At 41.3% G+C, this 15,195-nt stretch overlaps 1 protein-coding gene across 1 annotated transcript; it reads right to left on the minus strand.

Annotated features, from left to right (window-relative positions):
* Positions 1-228: 228 nt before the first annotated feature.
* LOC115777724 (vimentin A2-like) lies at positions 229-13,710 on the minus strand. Its single transcript, XM_030725686.1, has 9 exons — positions 13,675-13,710; positions 10,913-10,950; positions 10,330-10,446; positions 7,667-7,823; positions 5,754-5,918; positions 4,741-4,866; positions 2,474-2,691; positions 1,940-1,965; positions 229-1,034 (listed from the first exon to the last, which is right to left on the minus strand). Exons 1-9 carry the CDS (start codon positions 13,708-13,710, stop codon positions 919-921), a joined length of 999 nt encoding a protein of 332 aa, XP_030581546.1. The 3' UTR covers positions 229-918.
* Between the last annotated feature and the right edge of the window lie 1,485 nt (positions 13,711-15,195).

Here is a 15,195-nt window from a genome sequence, read left to right on the forward strand (position 1 = left end):
ACTAAACAAGCATAGTTTCATAAACTAGAGATACCCTTACCGTTTAAATACAGTCTCTTGCATGCATAAAAATATTCATGATACTGAAAAATAACATTTTTTATGCATTTTATTTACAGAATCAGCTCCTAAATAATTATTTCTCAGACTGCAGAACTAGAATATGTTAATAATGAAATGCTATTTTAGAAAATAGTGGCAAGAATTTGATTTGCAATGAAAACAGGTTTAAAATTTCAAAGGAATTTTAGGAAAATAAGATTTTATTTAAAGGCTGTCTGAAAAGCACAACAGTGAACATCACAGTGAAGTCCTGAACTTTCTAATCTGCAGAGTGAAGCAGATCCAGAAGCTGTTATAAATTTTTAGTCAGGCTGAACTTTCATTTCATTTCAGTACATTTCCAAGATGAATCTGGCTGTTTCAGTGTACTGATGCTGACGATAACTGCAATATTTAAGATTCATCAAATATGTGCGTCATCACTGGTGATGATCCTAATCTTCACTCTGTGCTAGAAAAATCTGCCATTTTTGTTCTTTTCCAAATTACTGGATGGGACAAAAAAATAAAGTAATTAAGTAATATGCATCAAAGAAGTTATTTTTATATGTCTTCAGGACACAGAGTTTGGGTCACAGTTGGTGTTTTTGTTAACAATACGTGTGATTATGTTGTAAATTACTGTAATTCTTAATTTTCGTGCCTTTGTGTCTCAAACTTCTTAAATGTATTTTGAATGCAATTTTCCTCAAAGCACAAACTGCATAAACAAATATTTTTTTCTTTCTTTTTAAGGTGTCACAATAATGCCATTACTGTGAATTCTTTTGACCAAGATTATCATTTAGTGAAAATCTGATATTGTTGCCGCCCTACTTCAGACACAGTAAAGAGTAAATAAAAAGGACAATAATTTCATTTTTTGCGTTCCTCGATCTGCTCCACCTCACTGGACTCATCAACCACTTTGCCATTGATCATTGTCTGAGTGACGACCTTCACAATCTTCCTGGTCCTCACATCAGGGTCTTCTGTAACACAGGAGTTAACCAGGATTAGTCACATTAACGTTTCCAATCTGGAGCCACAAAAGCATCATTAACAGTGCAACACCTGCAGAAGTAGTTTATACTGAAGCTGCACTCTAGAAAAGGAATTCCAGCTGTGACTGAGTGAGTCATGATTTACTGTGTGCTGTTTTGGGTTTTATGATCATGAGTGGGTATTGAGTCGGAATAACTAAGGAAAGGATCTGATTTTTCTGGATTGTTGGCCTACTGGAGGGATGTAATATGACTACACATAACCAGCTTTACGAGAACAACATAAACGACTGTAGCAGAAAGAAAAGACAACAGCCCTCCGTTCTATGCTTCATACAGACTTTAAATAGAAACATGGAATCCTTGGAGCGATAATGGATCCTGGCCTCTGGTAAGACACTGAATACCATACAGCAGTGATTTTCAAACTTTCTGTGCCCAGAGCACACCAAAGGATGGGCCACAATTTCCAGGCTCACCATATTCAGGCGTATAGATTCTGTGGCCTGGGTCATATCTGCTAGTTTACATACACGCGCATGCAGAGAGCTGAGAATGCTGACGAGTACGCCTTTTTTTAAAATCTGGGTTTGTTGTTTATTGTGGGTGAAAATGAGAGGTTCTGAGTGATGATACATTTCATCATCAAAAGGGCTTCAACCTCCAGTTATTTGTCCATGCAGCACTACGCTACAAGCTACCGAATAAGCATGTGCTGAGCTGGAAACCTGTTAGACCCCGTTAGCCAACCTAAACTTACAGATGACACGCTCAGACTGAGGGAACCAGTCTTTGTGACCTGCAGCCCCACATGAGCTCATAAACAGAAGGTTCAAGTAGTTTTCCTTCTCTGCAAGAGATTTACTAACAATCATGGAACAATCTGAACTTACTTTTAGGAGGTGGAGTTTCTTTCACCCTGTAGGATAAAATGATATCAGATCATAATCAGTGGCAACAAAGCAGAAACCAGGTTCAGTCAATATTTGATATACACACAGTTCTACTTTGTGGGAAATTGACTTTGCTCTTATGTTTTTTTGTCTGCTTATTTATTGTATTTTAGCATCTATTCTTTCTCTCACTTTCTTTTTTGGATAGCATCATTTTTACACCTTAGCAACAGTTCACCTGTTATTCAGAGCTGAATATGAAACCACAGCTGCTTCTAGTTTAGCTTTAACTGTCCAAAGTTTAATCCATATAACACATGTACAAAAGCAAATAACAAATAAAGATATAAGGTGTTAATTATTAACCAGTCCATTAATATGAAGTCTAAATAAATACACAAATGCCTTCTGTGTAGCAGAAAGTATGAGTCACTTGTTTTTTCATTAAAAAAAAATCATTTGACTCAATCCTGGAAAGGCTGTTGTTATAAAACTGTGTATCCTTGAGGTTCCCTTTTCGTTTTACTTGCTTACACTTCCTCTCCTTCCAGCAGCCTCCTGTAGGTGGCAATTTCCATTTCCAGGTTCTGCTTGACACGCAGCAGCTGCTCGTAGTCGGTCTTGTTGCGCTGCATGTCCAAACGCAGCTGTGACAGCTCATCCTCCAGTTGCGTCAGAATGGCTTGAAGACGGTCCATCTCCACGGAGTACTTATGTCCCATTTCTCCAAGGTTTCCCTCCAACACGCTGACCTGGAAACACAACATACTGGTGATGAACGGCCATAGAAGATGCACTATGTCACCACAAGTATTCATCTCATTGACCTTCACGCACACACACACGAACTTGAGTGACATCCCATTCTTAATTCATAGGTTTTAATATAATGTCAGTCCACCCTTCGCAGCTATAACCGCATCAAATTTTCTGGGAAGGGTTTCCACAAGATTTGTGGCAATTTTTGACTATTTTTCCAGAAGCGCATTTGTGAGGTCAGACACTGATGTAGGCTGAGAAGGCCTGGCACAGTCTCCGCTCTAATTCATCTCAAAGGCGTTTTGTTGGGTTGAGGTCAGGACTCTGTGCACGCCAGTCAAGTTCTCGTTAATTCATGTATTTATGGCCTACTGCTTCGTGGCTGATTTGCTGTCGTTCCCAATCACTTTCACTTTGCTATAACCCCACTAACAGCTGACTGTGGAATATTTAGTAGCGAGGAAATTTCATGACTGGACTTGTTGCACAGGCAGCATCCTATCACAGTACCACACTGGCATTCACTGAGCTCCTGAGAGCGACCCATTCTTTCACTAATGTTTGTAGAAACAGTCTGCATGCCTACAGGTAGGTGCTCGGTTTGATTAGAACACTTGAATTCAGTGATTTGGATGGCTGAGTGAATGCTTTTGGCAATATAGCGTAACATCTTTTCCTCTGATATTCCACCTGGGTATAATTTCAACATACCTTCAACAGTAAGAATTCTCTGTATGCCATCAAGAACTGAGTTTAAGGAATAACATTTCCATCCTGGGAAGCAGAGATAACAGTCTACACAACTGAAGCACACACAGGCAAAATACACACTGAGACAACCCAGTCTGATCCCCAAGGTTCTCAAGGGAGATCAGAAGAACCCAAAGCATCATTAGGAGGCAGCATTATACTAAGGAATTCTGAGGCAAATGACTCAGTAAATGTGTTGCTATTTAATTTATTGCAATTTCTTAATCAGTGAGATGGACAGTGGTGCCTGTCAGACAACTGGCACAATGTGGTAATTTAAATAATGCATTTAGGTGGATTTTGATATTGTCTTTGCAAACTCCATGTTTCAAGTCAGTTATCTGATATGTGGTCCTTTCTTTACTTTATCTACGTTGGCACTGCCCTACCCCTGAGTTTAAGTGTAACATTAAAAGACAAAACAAAAATAAGCATTTTTAAAGTTTATTAAAAATGCTTATTTGCAATTTTTCAGACAGCCAAATGAAATGATCACTGTTCTCATGATCAGTGTGCTGAGGGGCAGTGACTATCAGAAGGAAGAAATAATGCTGTAAAAGGATTCTCAACACCAACAAGCAAATGTTCAGGAGATTAAAACGAACCAATCTAAGCATAAAGAAGGAAATACTCCATCTTGGGTTCACAAAACGTTGTATGGCAGTCTTAATTTGGGGAGAAAATATGAAGGTGTAACTTTAAAAACCTGACACCGCTCCTCTAAAATGTAATTAAGTCTTCAGGCAACAGCAGGAACATTAAGGATGAAGGTAAATACGATGAGGGTGAAATTTAAAGCATCGGGATTAACTCTCACTGTTCGCAAGCACCATGCAGAGTGCCACCACTGTCAGACAATCAGTCAAATGACTTTACCACCCAGTGCTGCTTTGTAAGTTTACCTGTTGAGCAGTTTACCTGTCAGCATAATATTATGTCTGCACCGACTGTGCGATCAGGCTGCACAAAAGTCTGAGAGCTACATCTCTGTATGCTGTTTGATCTGCGTTCACATGCTTTTTATGTCTTGTCACGCTGATTGATTATAGAAACATTATGAATTTGCCATGTACATTGTATCTCTATAAAGTAGCAGGTCTTTGCTGACAAAAAGAAGGCAGCTGTTACGTACAGCTAGTCCTGACATGTGTGCGATGCGGGGAGGACCGGTCATTGATGCGCCATCTCACAGGCTTTCTAATATCTCGATCTCACGGAAACCTTGAAGCTGAAGATGGCAAGGAGGTACAAAAGGAAATGATTCATATGCATGTGCACGAGCTGTACTGTACCTGTTTACGAAGGTTGTCGAGCTCGACCTCCAGAGCCTGCAGGAAACGTCGCCTCTCACTGAGCTCACTTTGGGCGCAACGCAGAGCTTCATTGCTTTCTTTGACCTCCGACTGCACTGCCTCTAACTGTAAACACACAAAATAATAATAATAAAAAATATTCAAAACAGTTCACCACAGCAGTCATTTCAAGGTGCGTTCTATTGTAAAGTAGAGACCCTACAACTAGATAGAGTTAGATAGAGAACCCCAAAAATCAGACGACACACTATGAGCAAGCACTTGGAAACAGTGGGGAGGAAGAATTTCCTTTTAACAGGAAGAGACCATGAGCAGAACCAGGGTCTGCTCCAGCTGGCTGGGGGGAGGAGAGGGGTGGGGGTGAAGGGAAAGAGAAAAGGGGCAAAAGTTAATGTAGTACCATAAAAATGCATGATGAGCAAAAAGGGGTGGTGGGAGGATAAGTACTTGATGTCGTCCAGCTCCAACTATAAGTTTTATCATAAAGGAAAGTTTGAATCCTAATTGTAAAAGTAGAGAGACTGTCTGTCTGCTGAACTCAAGCTGGGATCTGGCTCCACAGGAGAGGGTCCTGATGGCTGAAGGCTCTGCTTTTAAAATCTCTGGGAACCACAAGTAAGTCTGCAGTCTGAGAGTGAAGTGCTCTGATGGGATAATATGATATACTGAGGTCTTTAAGGATACAACAAGTTCAAGACTTTCTATGTGAAAAAGAAAGCTTTGACATTAAACTGTGTATTTAACAAGAAGCCAGTGAACAATTAAGTGAGACAAATTATCTCTATTGTACTCGCTGCAGTGTTTTAGACCAGCTAAGGGTTTTTCAGGGAGCTTCCAGAACAATTTAATAATTACATGGAGTCGTTTTTCAGCATCACCCTGAGACAGGATGTTTCTAATTTTGACAATATTGGATAGGTGAAAGAATACAGATATTTATTTATAGTGAAGAGAAGACAGAAGAGCAGGAGCTGCTTCATGCAGTGATGGACCTTCTTTAGGTACCAGGCCTCCGCCTCCTCCTTGTTCTTGCGAGTGATGCCTTCATATTGGACCCTGAGTTCAGCCAAGATGGCCCCCAGGTCAGGACCCTGAGCTGCATCCACCTCCACATTCACCTGCTCATTGGCCAGCCGGGCCTTCAGGGAGCACATTTCCTGCAGTAAATCAAAGAAGGGACAGAAGAAAAACAATATAAGGATGCAGCACACAGCTGGTATTTATCTTTATCTTACTTGTATACTTAACTTGCAACATAGCTTAAATATAGCACACTAACAAGACAACATGGACTGCACTTACAGCAGTAGCCCAACAGTTTTCTGCAACATCAGCTGATTGTTTAGCATTTGAAATCAGTGGTTACAGTAGCATGCAAACGATCCCTGTTTCAGAGAGATAGACACAGACTCTGTGTTCGATGGGTACAGTAAAAGCAGATTTCATCCGCTGTAGCCAGATAACAGCAACAGATTCACAGTTTTTCATCTTTCCATCAAATAATAGTTGCAAATGAAAAATTAAAGTTTCATTTTGTGAATTTAACTTTTTCAGTAACATTTTTCATGCGCTCCAAAGTTGCCCTGAAGTAAAATGTGAAGTCAAATTCATAAGTTAAAGTGCTTTTAATACACAGGACTGATATTTCAGAAGAAAACCACTAATATTGTTTACAGTTTATCATTTATAACCTCTGACGGGTCTGAGTGTGCCTCTGATGACTTAAGCTTGTGAACTGTGATGTTTAGGGACCGGTGTGAGTGTTGTAATTTAGAAAAAAGCCTGACATTCAGTTTAGCTCGTGCAGAAAAGCTTGTTGAGCAAAGTTTTTCTCACGCCACCAGCATGAGAGCAGGTAAACAAACTTTAACAGCATCCACTTTGCTTAATTTGCTCTTAGCTTTTAACAAGCTAGCCTGTCAGTGCAGCAGAAGTAGGTTAGATTCAGTTAAAATGCGAATGTACTTTGTCAGATTAGTTTTGCAGCTGCGTGTTTTTAGTGAAAACTTTTGCACACATTGTGAGGCAGCTTCCATGAAGGAGTGAACTTCCAATAGCTGCTGAATTGATGCACAACATGGACAAAAACCCCCACCTCTGTCTCCATCACTGTTAAGTAGCTGCATAATAATGTCTGCTATATGTTCAGCACTGATGCCACAAAATCAGATCAATGTTTCTAACACCGAAACTGAACTTAACAGCTCTTTGCTACGTTCTTCACTGTGTTTTAAATCTTTACTTGTAAAATTTGTATTCGCAACATGTGACGCCTCAAGGAAAAGCCAAATTGCTCCCTTAAAGAGCATCACCCCTGGCTGAGTTTCTCACATGCACCTCGCATCTGTTACAAACCAGTGGATTCATCTGAGATATTTATGTGACATTTATAAAGCAGATAAAACGGTGCCTGCATCAAACACACCTTGGGGTTCCTTCCTTCTTTTCTTTTGCAGTTATTAATTGCTGCAACAATTTTTTTTGTCCTTTTAAATTCAGGCTATGAGAAAAATTAGCTGTGTTGGACTTTAATTATTATAACACTATAATTACAGTCAATCTAATTTTATACATTTAAAACAACATGCAAATGACCTTCAACTCTACATCCTGCACACCACACCTGTGTGTCTAAACACACACAGTTGCCGGTTCCTTCTTTGTGTACATTGGCGTGATCCTGCTATCTTGAAGCCTTCTGGTTACAAAGATGAAGGGTGTGTCGCTGTGCTCAACACAATCGGTGCTTCAGACACTGAACACTGTTTAAAGCTTGTGGTGGAAAACAAACTGATCAGGTTTTATATGAACCTGTTTCATTTGAAAGGTGAAGATGATCAGAACTAAACTAATTTCACTGATAAGTAAACACTGATTAATCCGATTAATTTGTGAGCAGTCTCACCTCCTCGTGATTTTTCTTGAGGAAATAAAGCTCTTCCTTCAGGCTGTCTAGGTCTCCTCGCAGAGTGGAGATGATCTGGTCGTGGTCCGACTTTGCTCTCCTCAGAGCCTGACAGTCCCTCTCTACTGACTGGCAGAGGGTGGCCTCTGCCTCAAATCTGCAGATAAAAACGAAGAGGTTGAAGGACTAAATTAAATCAAATAAATCAGCTTTCACGCAGAGAATGTAAATGTAGTCAGACCAGGGTTATTATAGTTAACGAAAACGAACGAAATAACGAAAACTGAAATTGAAAAAACATTGTCGTTAACTGAAATAAATAAAAACTATAATTAAAAGGAAAAAACGATAACTAATTAAAACGGAATTGTGAGTTTACAAAACTAACTAAAACTAACTGAAATTATCGATAAGCTGACTTTCATTTACTTGTTTTTTTTTTTAAGCCTTGTGGATTGATATGAAATCATTTTTTCCGCTCTCCGAGTTTAAGCTGGGAGCGCCACAGGACAGCTGTGTGAGTGAGTGCGCATGTGCTGGTCCGCAAAGTAATGGCTGCAGTCTGCAGAGAAAGCGGCAGAGTCCCGTATGGAGGCTCTTTGAGTACAAACACCTGCACACGACCATAAGGTAATTAACACACACAATCCAGCTACACAAGCATAAATGTGGACATGAGGTCGGACACTTCCGTAGGTTATGTACAAAGACCCTGCAAGTCTAATCAGCAGCATCTAACCAAGCTAGCTCCAAACCAGAAGCAGCTTCAGGTGGTGAGAACATCAGGATGCAGCTGGAATTGAGCTTTGACTCCTTCAAAGAGTTTGTTTTTGTCAAACACCACATGTAGGTGTTATTAATCTGCTGCACTGATGCTGAACTTTATTGTGGAGTTTATTGTAGAATTTATTGAGTTTGGGAGTTCATGTTTTTCTTTGTTTCTCCCTGCTGATGTTCATGTGTGTCCTTAATATTACACACATTTAGCATGTAGTGCTTCTGTCTTGTGAACAGCTGGTTGTTGAATATATTTCTTTAAATGGTATCTTTTGTCAAGTTTTCATTACACAATAGTGTGGTGGCCACATATATGCACATTTCACACCAGAATGCCCCAAGCTCTTATTGCGAAGAGAGAGACCGGAATAGATAGGGAAAAGGCGGGAGAGAGAGGCCTAGGATAAAAGGGCTTGACTCCTCCTTTTGCAGGAGTTATATTTGGAGTTGTAGTTTGTTGTGAGTTTACCTAATAAAGCTGAGACTACATACCTGCTCGTGTCTCCTTCCACCGACTCCTACAATAGTCACTTTTGCGCGTTGAATCTTGCACCTGATTAGGTATGAAAATACTAAAACTAATACTGAAACTAACTAAACTAACTAAAACTACGCATGAAACCAAAAATAAAAACTAATAAAAATGAGAAAAACCACTCTGAAAACTAATTAAAACTAACTGAATTAGAGAAAAAAAAGTAAAAACTAACTAAAACTAAACTATAATGTAAAATCCAAAACTATTATAACCCTGAGTCAGACTGGACAGAATATGACAAAAATCAAAGACCCAGGTGTTGTGCTGAAGAAATTTATTGAAATATCAATTTGTACCACAAGATGGGGCAGCAAGTCAGCCGAGTAAGTCATTAAAAACACACATTTATTCACAATGACTAAAAAAAGAGTAAAAATGAAAAGAACAGAACCATACACCTGATAGAAAACTGGTGGGGTGGGTGTGGGTAATTTGCAGAGGGGTATCTTTAATCTGCCAGTTCCTTATTACAGTGTCAGTGTGGTGTTGAATTGCACAGATATGAAAATAACACAGCTAATATTGTAATGCATTCACCATGAGCAAGTGTGCTCCCTCCTTCCCACCTCATCCAGGTAACACCCTCATATAAACTGCACAGAACGTGTCTGAAGCCGACTTGTTCCTGCTATGTGAGACTTCTGTGACAAAGTATCCCAGCCTGATTCTTCCCATATTCCTCAAAGTTCAGCTTAATTTGTGGTCATCAACAGAAGTGCATTATTAGTGCAGGTTTGTACCTTTTGTGTACAGTCATATGATGATATCTGGAAATAACACAGCTCATTTAATGCAGTCTTTCTGCATGTGTAGATCAAAAATGTTCCTGCTTCTGCATAAAGAACCAAGTAGCAGATGTGGCACTTCCAGGTTGGTACCTCAGGTGGCCACTAGCTCCTGATTCAATTCCCATAAACTCCCATATTAAATGCTCAACTTTACAGCATTAAAAACCATATTTACAGCCAAAAAAGTTTTGAAATCGATGAATAGATTCCCTCTTTAAGACAACTCAGTGGAGGTGATTGTTTTTTTGTTTTGTGTTTTATAATTCATCGATCCTGATATTGGGGACACTTTGATTGACAGGTGTCCTGATACAGGCATCTGGAGCTAATCAGTGTCTCCTCTGTTAATTTGGTTCTCAGAATGGACACACAAATGTGAAAAATAGCAAGCAAACTCCTGCAAAGCTCTGCGCTACTAAGGTCCACACTCACTTTGCTGTAAACACCATGGATCACTGTCAGCTGAAGTATTTCTCCTTCACATCAGGCCACAGAACATACCATCAACACACTGTGAAAAACACCAGCAGCAGGTATTTCGTGACCACCTCCAGCTTTACCTTGCCGACGGGTGAATCTCCGGAAGGGGACGATTATCTTTCCGGCCCTCACAGAGATGTTGGAGAAGGAGAGCTGACGCACCGAGCGCACAGAGAGGGCGGAGGCCATGGCGTCCACTGCACAGACAGTTATCAGTTATCAGTGGTGTCATGAAGCTACAAGTTTGTGTTTTTATAATATATTATACTATTTTTTGTGTCAAAGAACGACAAAGACACCAGAATGCTCTGAAAAGGCTAAAAGTCACGGCACACTCTCATATCTAAAGTCTGTCATTAATCTTTAATATTCTTCAAAGAATATTATAGATTAATGCATGAGCCAAGACAAAAACTTAGAATGAAAAGTTTTATGACTGCCTTTCACCAAACAATTGTCAGAGATGTAGCAAAAAGACATTGAATCAGGGATACAAAGTAACGTTATTATTTCCTTGTCAGTGAGTTATTTAAGAAGAATCAGGATCTAGTAGATTTCAAGGCTCTGGGAAATTTAAATCTTCATTGTGAAAACTTTTTCCCTTATTCAGCTATACTTTGATCAGTAATTGGAACAGAGGAGAAAGACCTGAACAGTTCTTACCTGGAGCTCAGTTGTTCAGCAGGTTTCTCCTCGTTCTTCTGGTCAGGGTTTTACCGCTGATGGTAAGGGTGACTGTTGTTGCTGGAGCAGCTTTCACAGGTGAGTCCGGCTGCAGAGGATCAGCTGCCCTTGCCGGGGAGGAGCCACTCTTGTAACCAATCCCAGAGCAACAAAGAAGTGGATGAAACATGGATGACACCTTATGGAGGAGTTGAAAAAAAAAAAATCAGAGGTGCACATGAGTAAAACTAAATCAATGTTTCTTTTAAGAAAATTCACCCGGTCGGAGGTTAACCCCCCCAAACAAAAAACAAAAAGTAATGTAATGTTTGCTGGGGGGGGGGGGGGGGGGTATTTTCTCCATAATACTAATAATAATACTACATAACAAGAAATCAGTCCTACCCAGCACACAATTTTGCGTTTACTGCTATATTTATCCTCACAATAGCTGCCTCAGATTTTCATCTGATCGGTGTCTTTCCACAGTGGCTGTATTGAGGGCAGACACAATGCATTCAGAGAGATGTGAGAAGGCAGCTTCACCTGAGGACGGCCAGGCAGGTTGGAGAGAAACGAGAGGAAGTGGGAACAATGAAGACAGAATGAAAAGAAAGGGAAGACCCCTGAGAAATGCACAAAGAAGTGCAGGGCGTAGGTCTGGCTGAACTGGAAACCTGGCTTAAATGTACACACACACACACACACACACACACACTCTGCAGTTCTGTCTTAGTGTGTATAATCCTCTGCCGCTGCTTTGAAAACATGTATGACTTTTGATTTCTTTGTGCTTTATTATCCTAATCAGATCAGATCTCTCAGTGACGCTGACCTGATTTAGTGCTGTATTGATTACATCTCACTGCACTCACCTCCACTCAGCTCGCTTCTGCATTGGCCAGTTACATTCTGGGACAGGTCACGATGGAAACTTTCTTTTGTGTTGTTTCCAATCTAAATATAAAAGCCACCTATCACCTGTCTGCTTCCACAGGCTGCAGACACAGTAACACTAATGGCTTAAAGCTGTACAACACAGCCCACAATGAACCAGAAAATGGATAATTAAAGTAAACTAAAGGTGGTATTAACAGCAGGAAAACAGTGTCTCCATCACTGTGTCTCCATCCTAATGTAAGACCGCTGGATGCATACAGTATGTGCTACAAAAATAAATGCAGATTTTTTTCATATCTTTCTCATATCTGTGTGTGATCTTTGTTCCAATCACACAATGGCAAAAGAAGCCATAAAACTGACTCTCATAAGGACAAAAGCAATCTATAGTGAGGATACACCGCCACCATGTGGCTGAAAACACATACTACAGCGCAGAACTTAAGCGATTTTAATGCTAAAAGATAGAAGATGCCTGAATGATGAAATTATTGTACAAACATGGTATAAAGATTTGAAACTATATAAATATATATCTACAGCAAGATGAAAAACTCCTTGTCCTTGTACTTGACCGTTTTCAGAGGAATCTTTTTTGTTTGTTAAGCCACTCAACACCGACCCATGAATCATTCAAGCATAAAGAAGGTGCCTAACTCACAGATGATGCAGTGTTGTGTCTACACATAAAAAACAGTTCTATCTTTAGGCACTTTGTTACCAGCAGCCTGTTACTAAACACATCATTTGTTCCCATTTCTTTTGTTGAATCTATTAAAAAAAAGGTAAACAATAACACAGTTTGACAGACATGATCGTGAATACAAGCAGCAGAAATGAGTTTCCTTCGAAGGGTGGCTGGCCTCTCCCTTAGAGATAAGGTGAGGAGTGCGGCCATCCGAGAGGGGCTCAGAGTAGAGCCACTGCTCCTCCACATCGAAAGGAGCCAGTTGAGGTGGCTCGGGCATCTGATTAGGATGCCTCCTGGCTGCCTCTTGGGTGAGGTGTTCTGGGCATGTCCCACCGGAAGGAGGCCCCGTGGTAGACCCAGGACACACTGGAGAGATTATATCTCTCGGCTGGCCTGGCCTTGGGGTCCCCCCGGATGAGCTGGAGGAGGTGGCTGGGGAGAGGGAAGCCTGGGCTTCTCTGCTTAGGCTCCTGCCCCCGTGACCCGGCCCCGGATAAGCGGAAGAGAATGGATGGATGGATGGATATATTTTAGTCGACTAAATCGACTGTAGAATTACTCGTCTATATTCTCATGATAATTTGTCGACTAAAACTAGACTAAAACAAACTATTCAGATGACTAAGTTAGGACTAAAACTAAATTACATTTTTGTCAAAACACTATGACTAAAACTAAATCAAAATTTGCTGTCAAAATTAACACTGTCACATACAGTGTCACATCAAGGTGCTTTATATTGTATGGTAAAGACCCTGCACAAATATGCAGATATATCAGTAAAGTTGTACATTTCTTTGACTGTATACTGTATCTGAGCACATCTGCCAGATTAAGAAAGTAGTGATGGTACTTTCAGATGTGGGCATTTCAAACTTACATCTGAAAAATATTCAGTTCCCTGCTGTAATTTTATGTATTTTTTAAATGTTACAACAAAACATTATGTCATGAATCTCATCAGCTTTAAAAGTCGCCATATATTTCAGGAATATTTCAGCCTGTTGGCTCCACCCACTGACAGGAAGTCAGACAGTCAGTGAGCTTTTACCTGTCTCTAAACCTGCTGGGCCTTTGCCTCCTCCTCTCTGTCAGGCCTCTCTGTATCTTGTCCAGCTCATGAACATAATGAATGCTGACCTGGTGTCCCCTCAGGGGTTGATCTGCCCACTCTCTGCATGCCCTCTGATTCAGCTGTTTCCCTCATGCTGACATGTATGTCACTGGCTATGCTAATTTCCTGAAAAATATGCTAATATAGGTGCCAACGAATATTCATTAACTTGTTGGAATACATTCAGGGTGACAGTTGGGAGCTGAGACTACTTTGTCTAAATATGACTCACCAGGTAACCTCAGGGCAGATAATACAGTTGCTGGTTAGATTTCCAGAAAGGCTGGGGACACCGAGCTGGTGCGCTAGGACAGTGTTTTTCAACCAGTGTGCCGCGGCACACTAGTGTGCCGTGGGATATCGTCAAATGTGCTGTGGGAAATTATCCAGTTTAACCTGGATTATTCAAGATGGCGCCGGTGAGGTCAGCAGCCGTCGTACCTGCTCCTACGCTTTGTTTGTATATATTAGGTTTAGCTCTAATTTTGGACTTTATAATTCCGCCTGCTCTGTGTCATATCACGTATGACAGACAGACTCTTTTTAATATCAGAATACAGCACTCTGGCTGTATTCTGACACCTTTTTCTCCCGACCCGGCTTGGCCCCAGGAGATACTGCGTTTCCAGTGGGCCAGCTCAAACAAAGGACGGACCAGGTCACGGACAAGGCCCCGAGGGAAAAGAGCCGGCCTAAGAGAGAGGCTGAGGCGCAGAGCGCACCAAACGCCACTGCCGAGCATCCTGTTGGCTAATGTCCAGTCACTGGATAACAAGCTGGACGAACTCAGGACCAGGATACAGTTTCAGAGGGACATAAGGGACTGCAACATCATCTGTCTCACGGAGACATGGCTGAACCCCCTCATACCGGACCACGCCGTACAGCCGTCGGAGTGCTTCAGTGTTCATCGCACGGACAGAACGAGTGAGTCTGGAAAATCAAGAGGAGGAGGTGTGTGCCTAATGATTAATAACAACTGGTGTGACAGTAGGAATTTTGTCCCTCTGAAACAATCATGTTCACCTAACCTGGAGCTCCTAACCCTGAAATGCCGTCCCCACTACCTGCCCCGCGAGTTCACTTCGGTCATCTTCAGCGCCGTCTATATTCCACCTCAGGCGGACACAAACACTGCACTATCCGAGCTACATGAGGCTATTTCCACCTATCAGGCTAACCAGCGTGATGCGGCTCTCATCGTAGCCGGGGACTTTAACAGTGCAAACTTGAAAAAGCTGATACCGGAATTGATTCAACACATCGACTGCCCCACCAGAGGAGAGAGGACCCTAGACCACTGCTACTCTCCATTCAAAGATGGCTACAAAGCAAAGCCTCTTCCGCCTTTTGGGAAGTCTGACCACACCTCTGTCCTTCTCATGCCGAAATACAAACAACGGCTCAGGCAGGAACCCCCTGCTGTGAGAGAAGTGACACGGTGGTCTGATCAAACAGAGGCCGCTCTGCAGGGTGCGTTGGATTCAACCGACTGGGACATGTTTCGCAGCAGCGCAGGCGGAGACATCGAGGAGTTTACGGAAACTGTTGTGGGATTTATTGGGAAAGTTGTTGAAG

This window comes from Archocentrus centrarchus, unplaced genomic scaffold (assembly GCF_007364275.1).
Source record: "Archocentrus centrarchus isolate MPI-CPG fArcCen1 unplaced genomic scaffold, fArcCen1 scaffold_68_ctg1, whole genome shotgun sequence".
Taxonomy (NCBI): domain Eukaryota; kingdom Metazoa; phylum Chordata; class Actinopteri; order Cichliformes; family Cichlidae; genus Archocentrus; species Archocentrus centrarchus.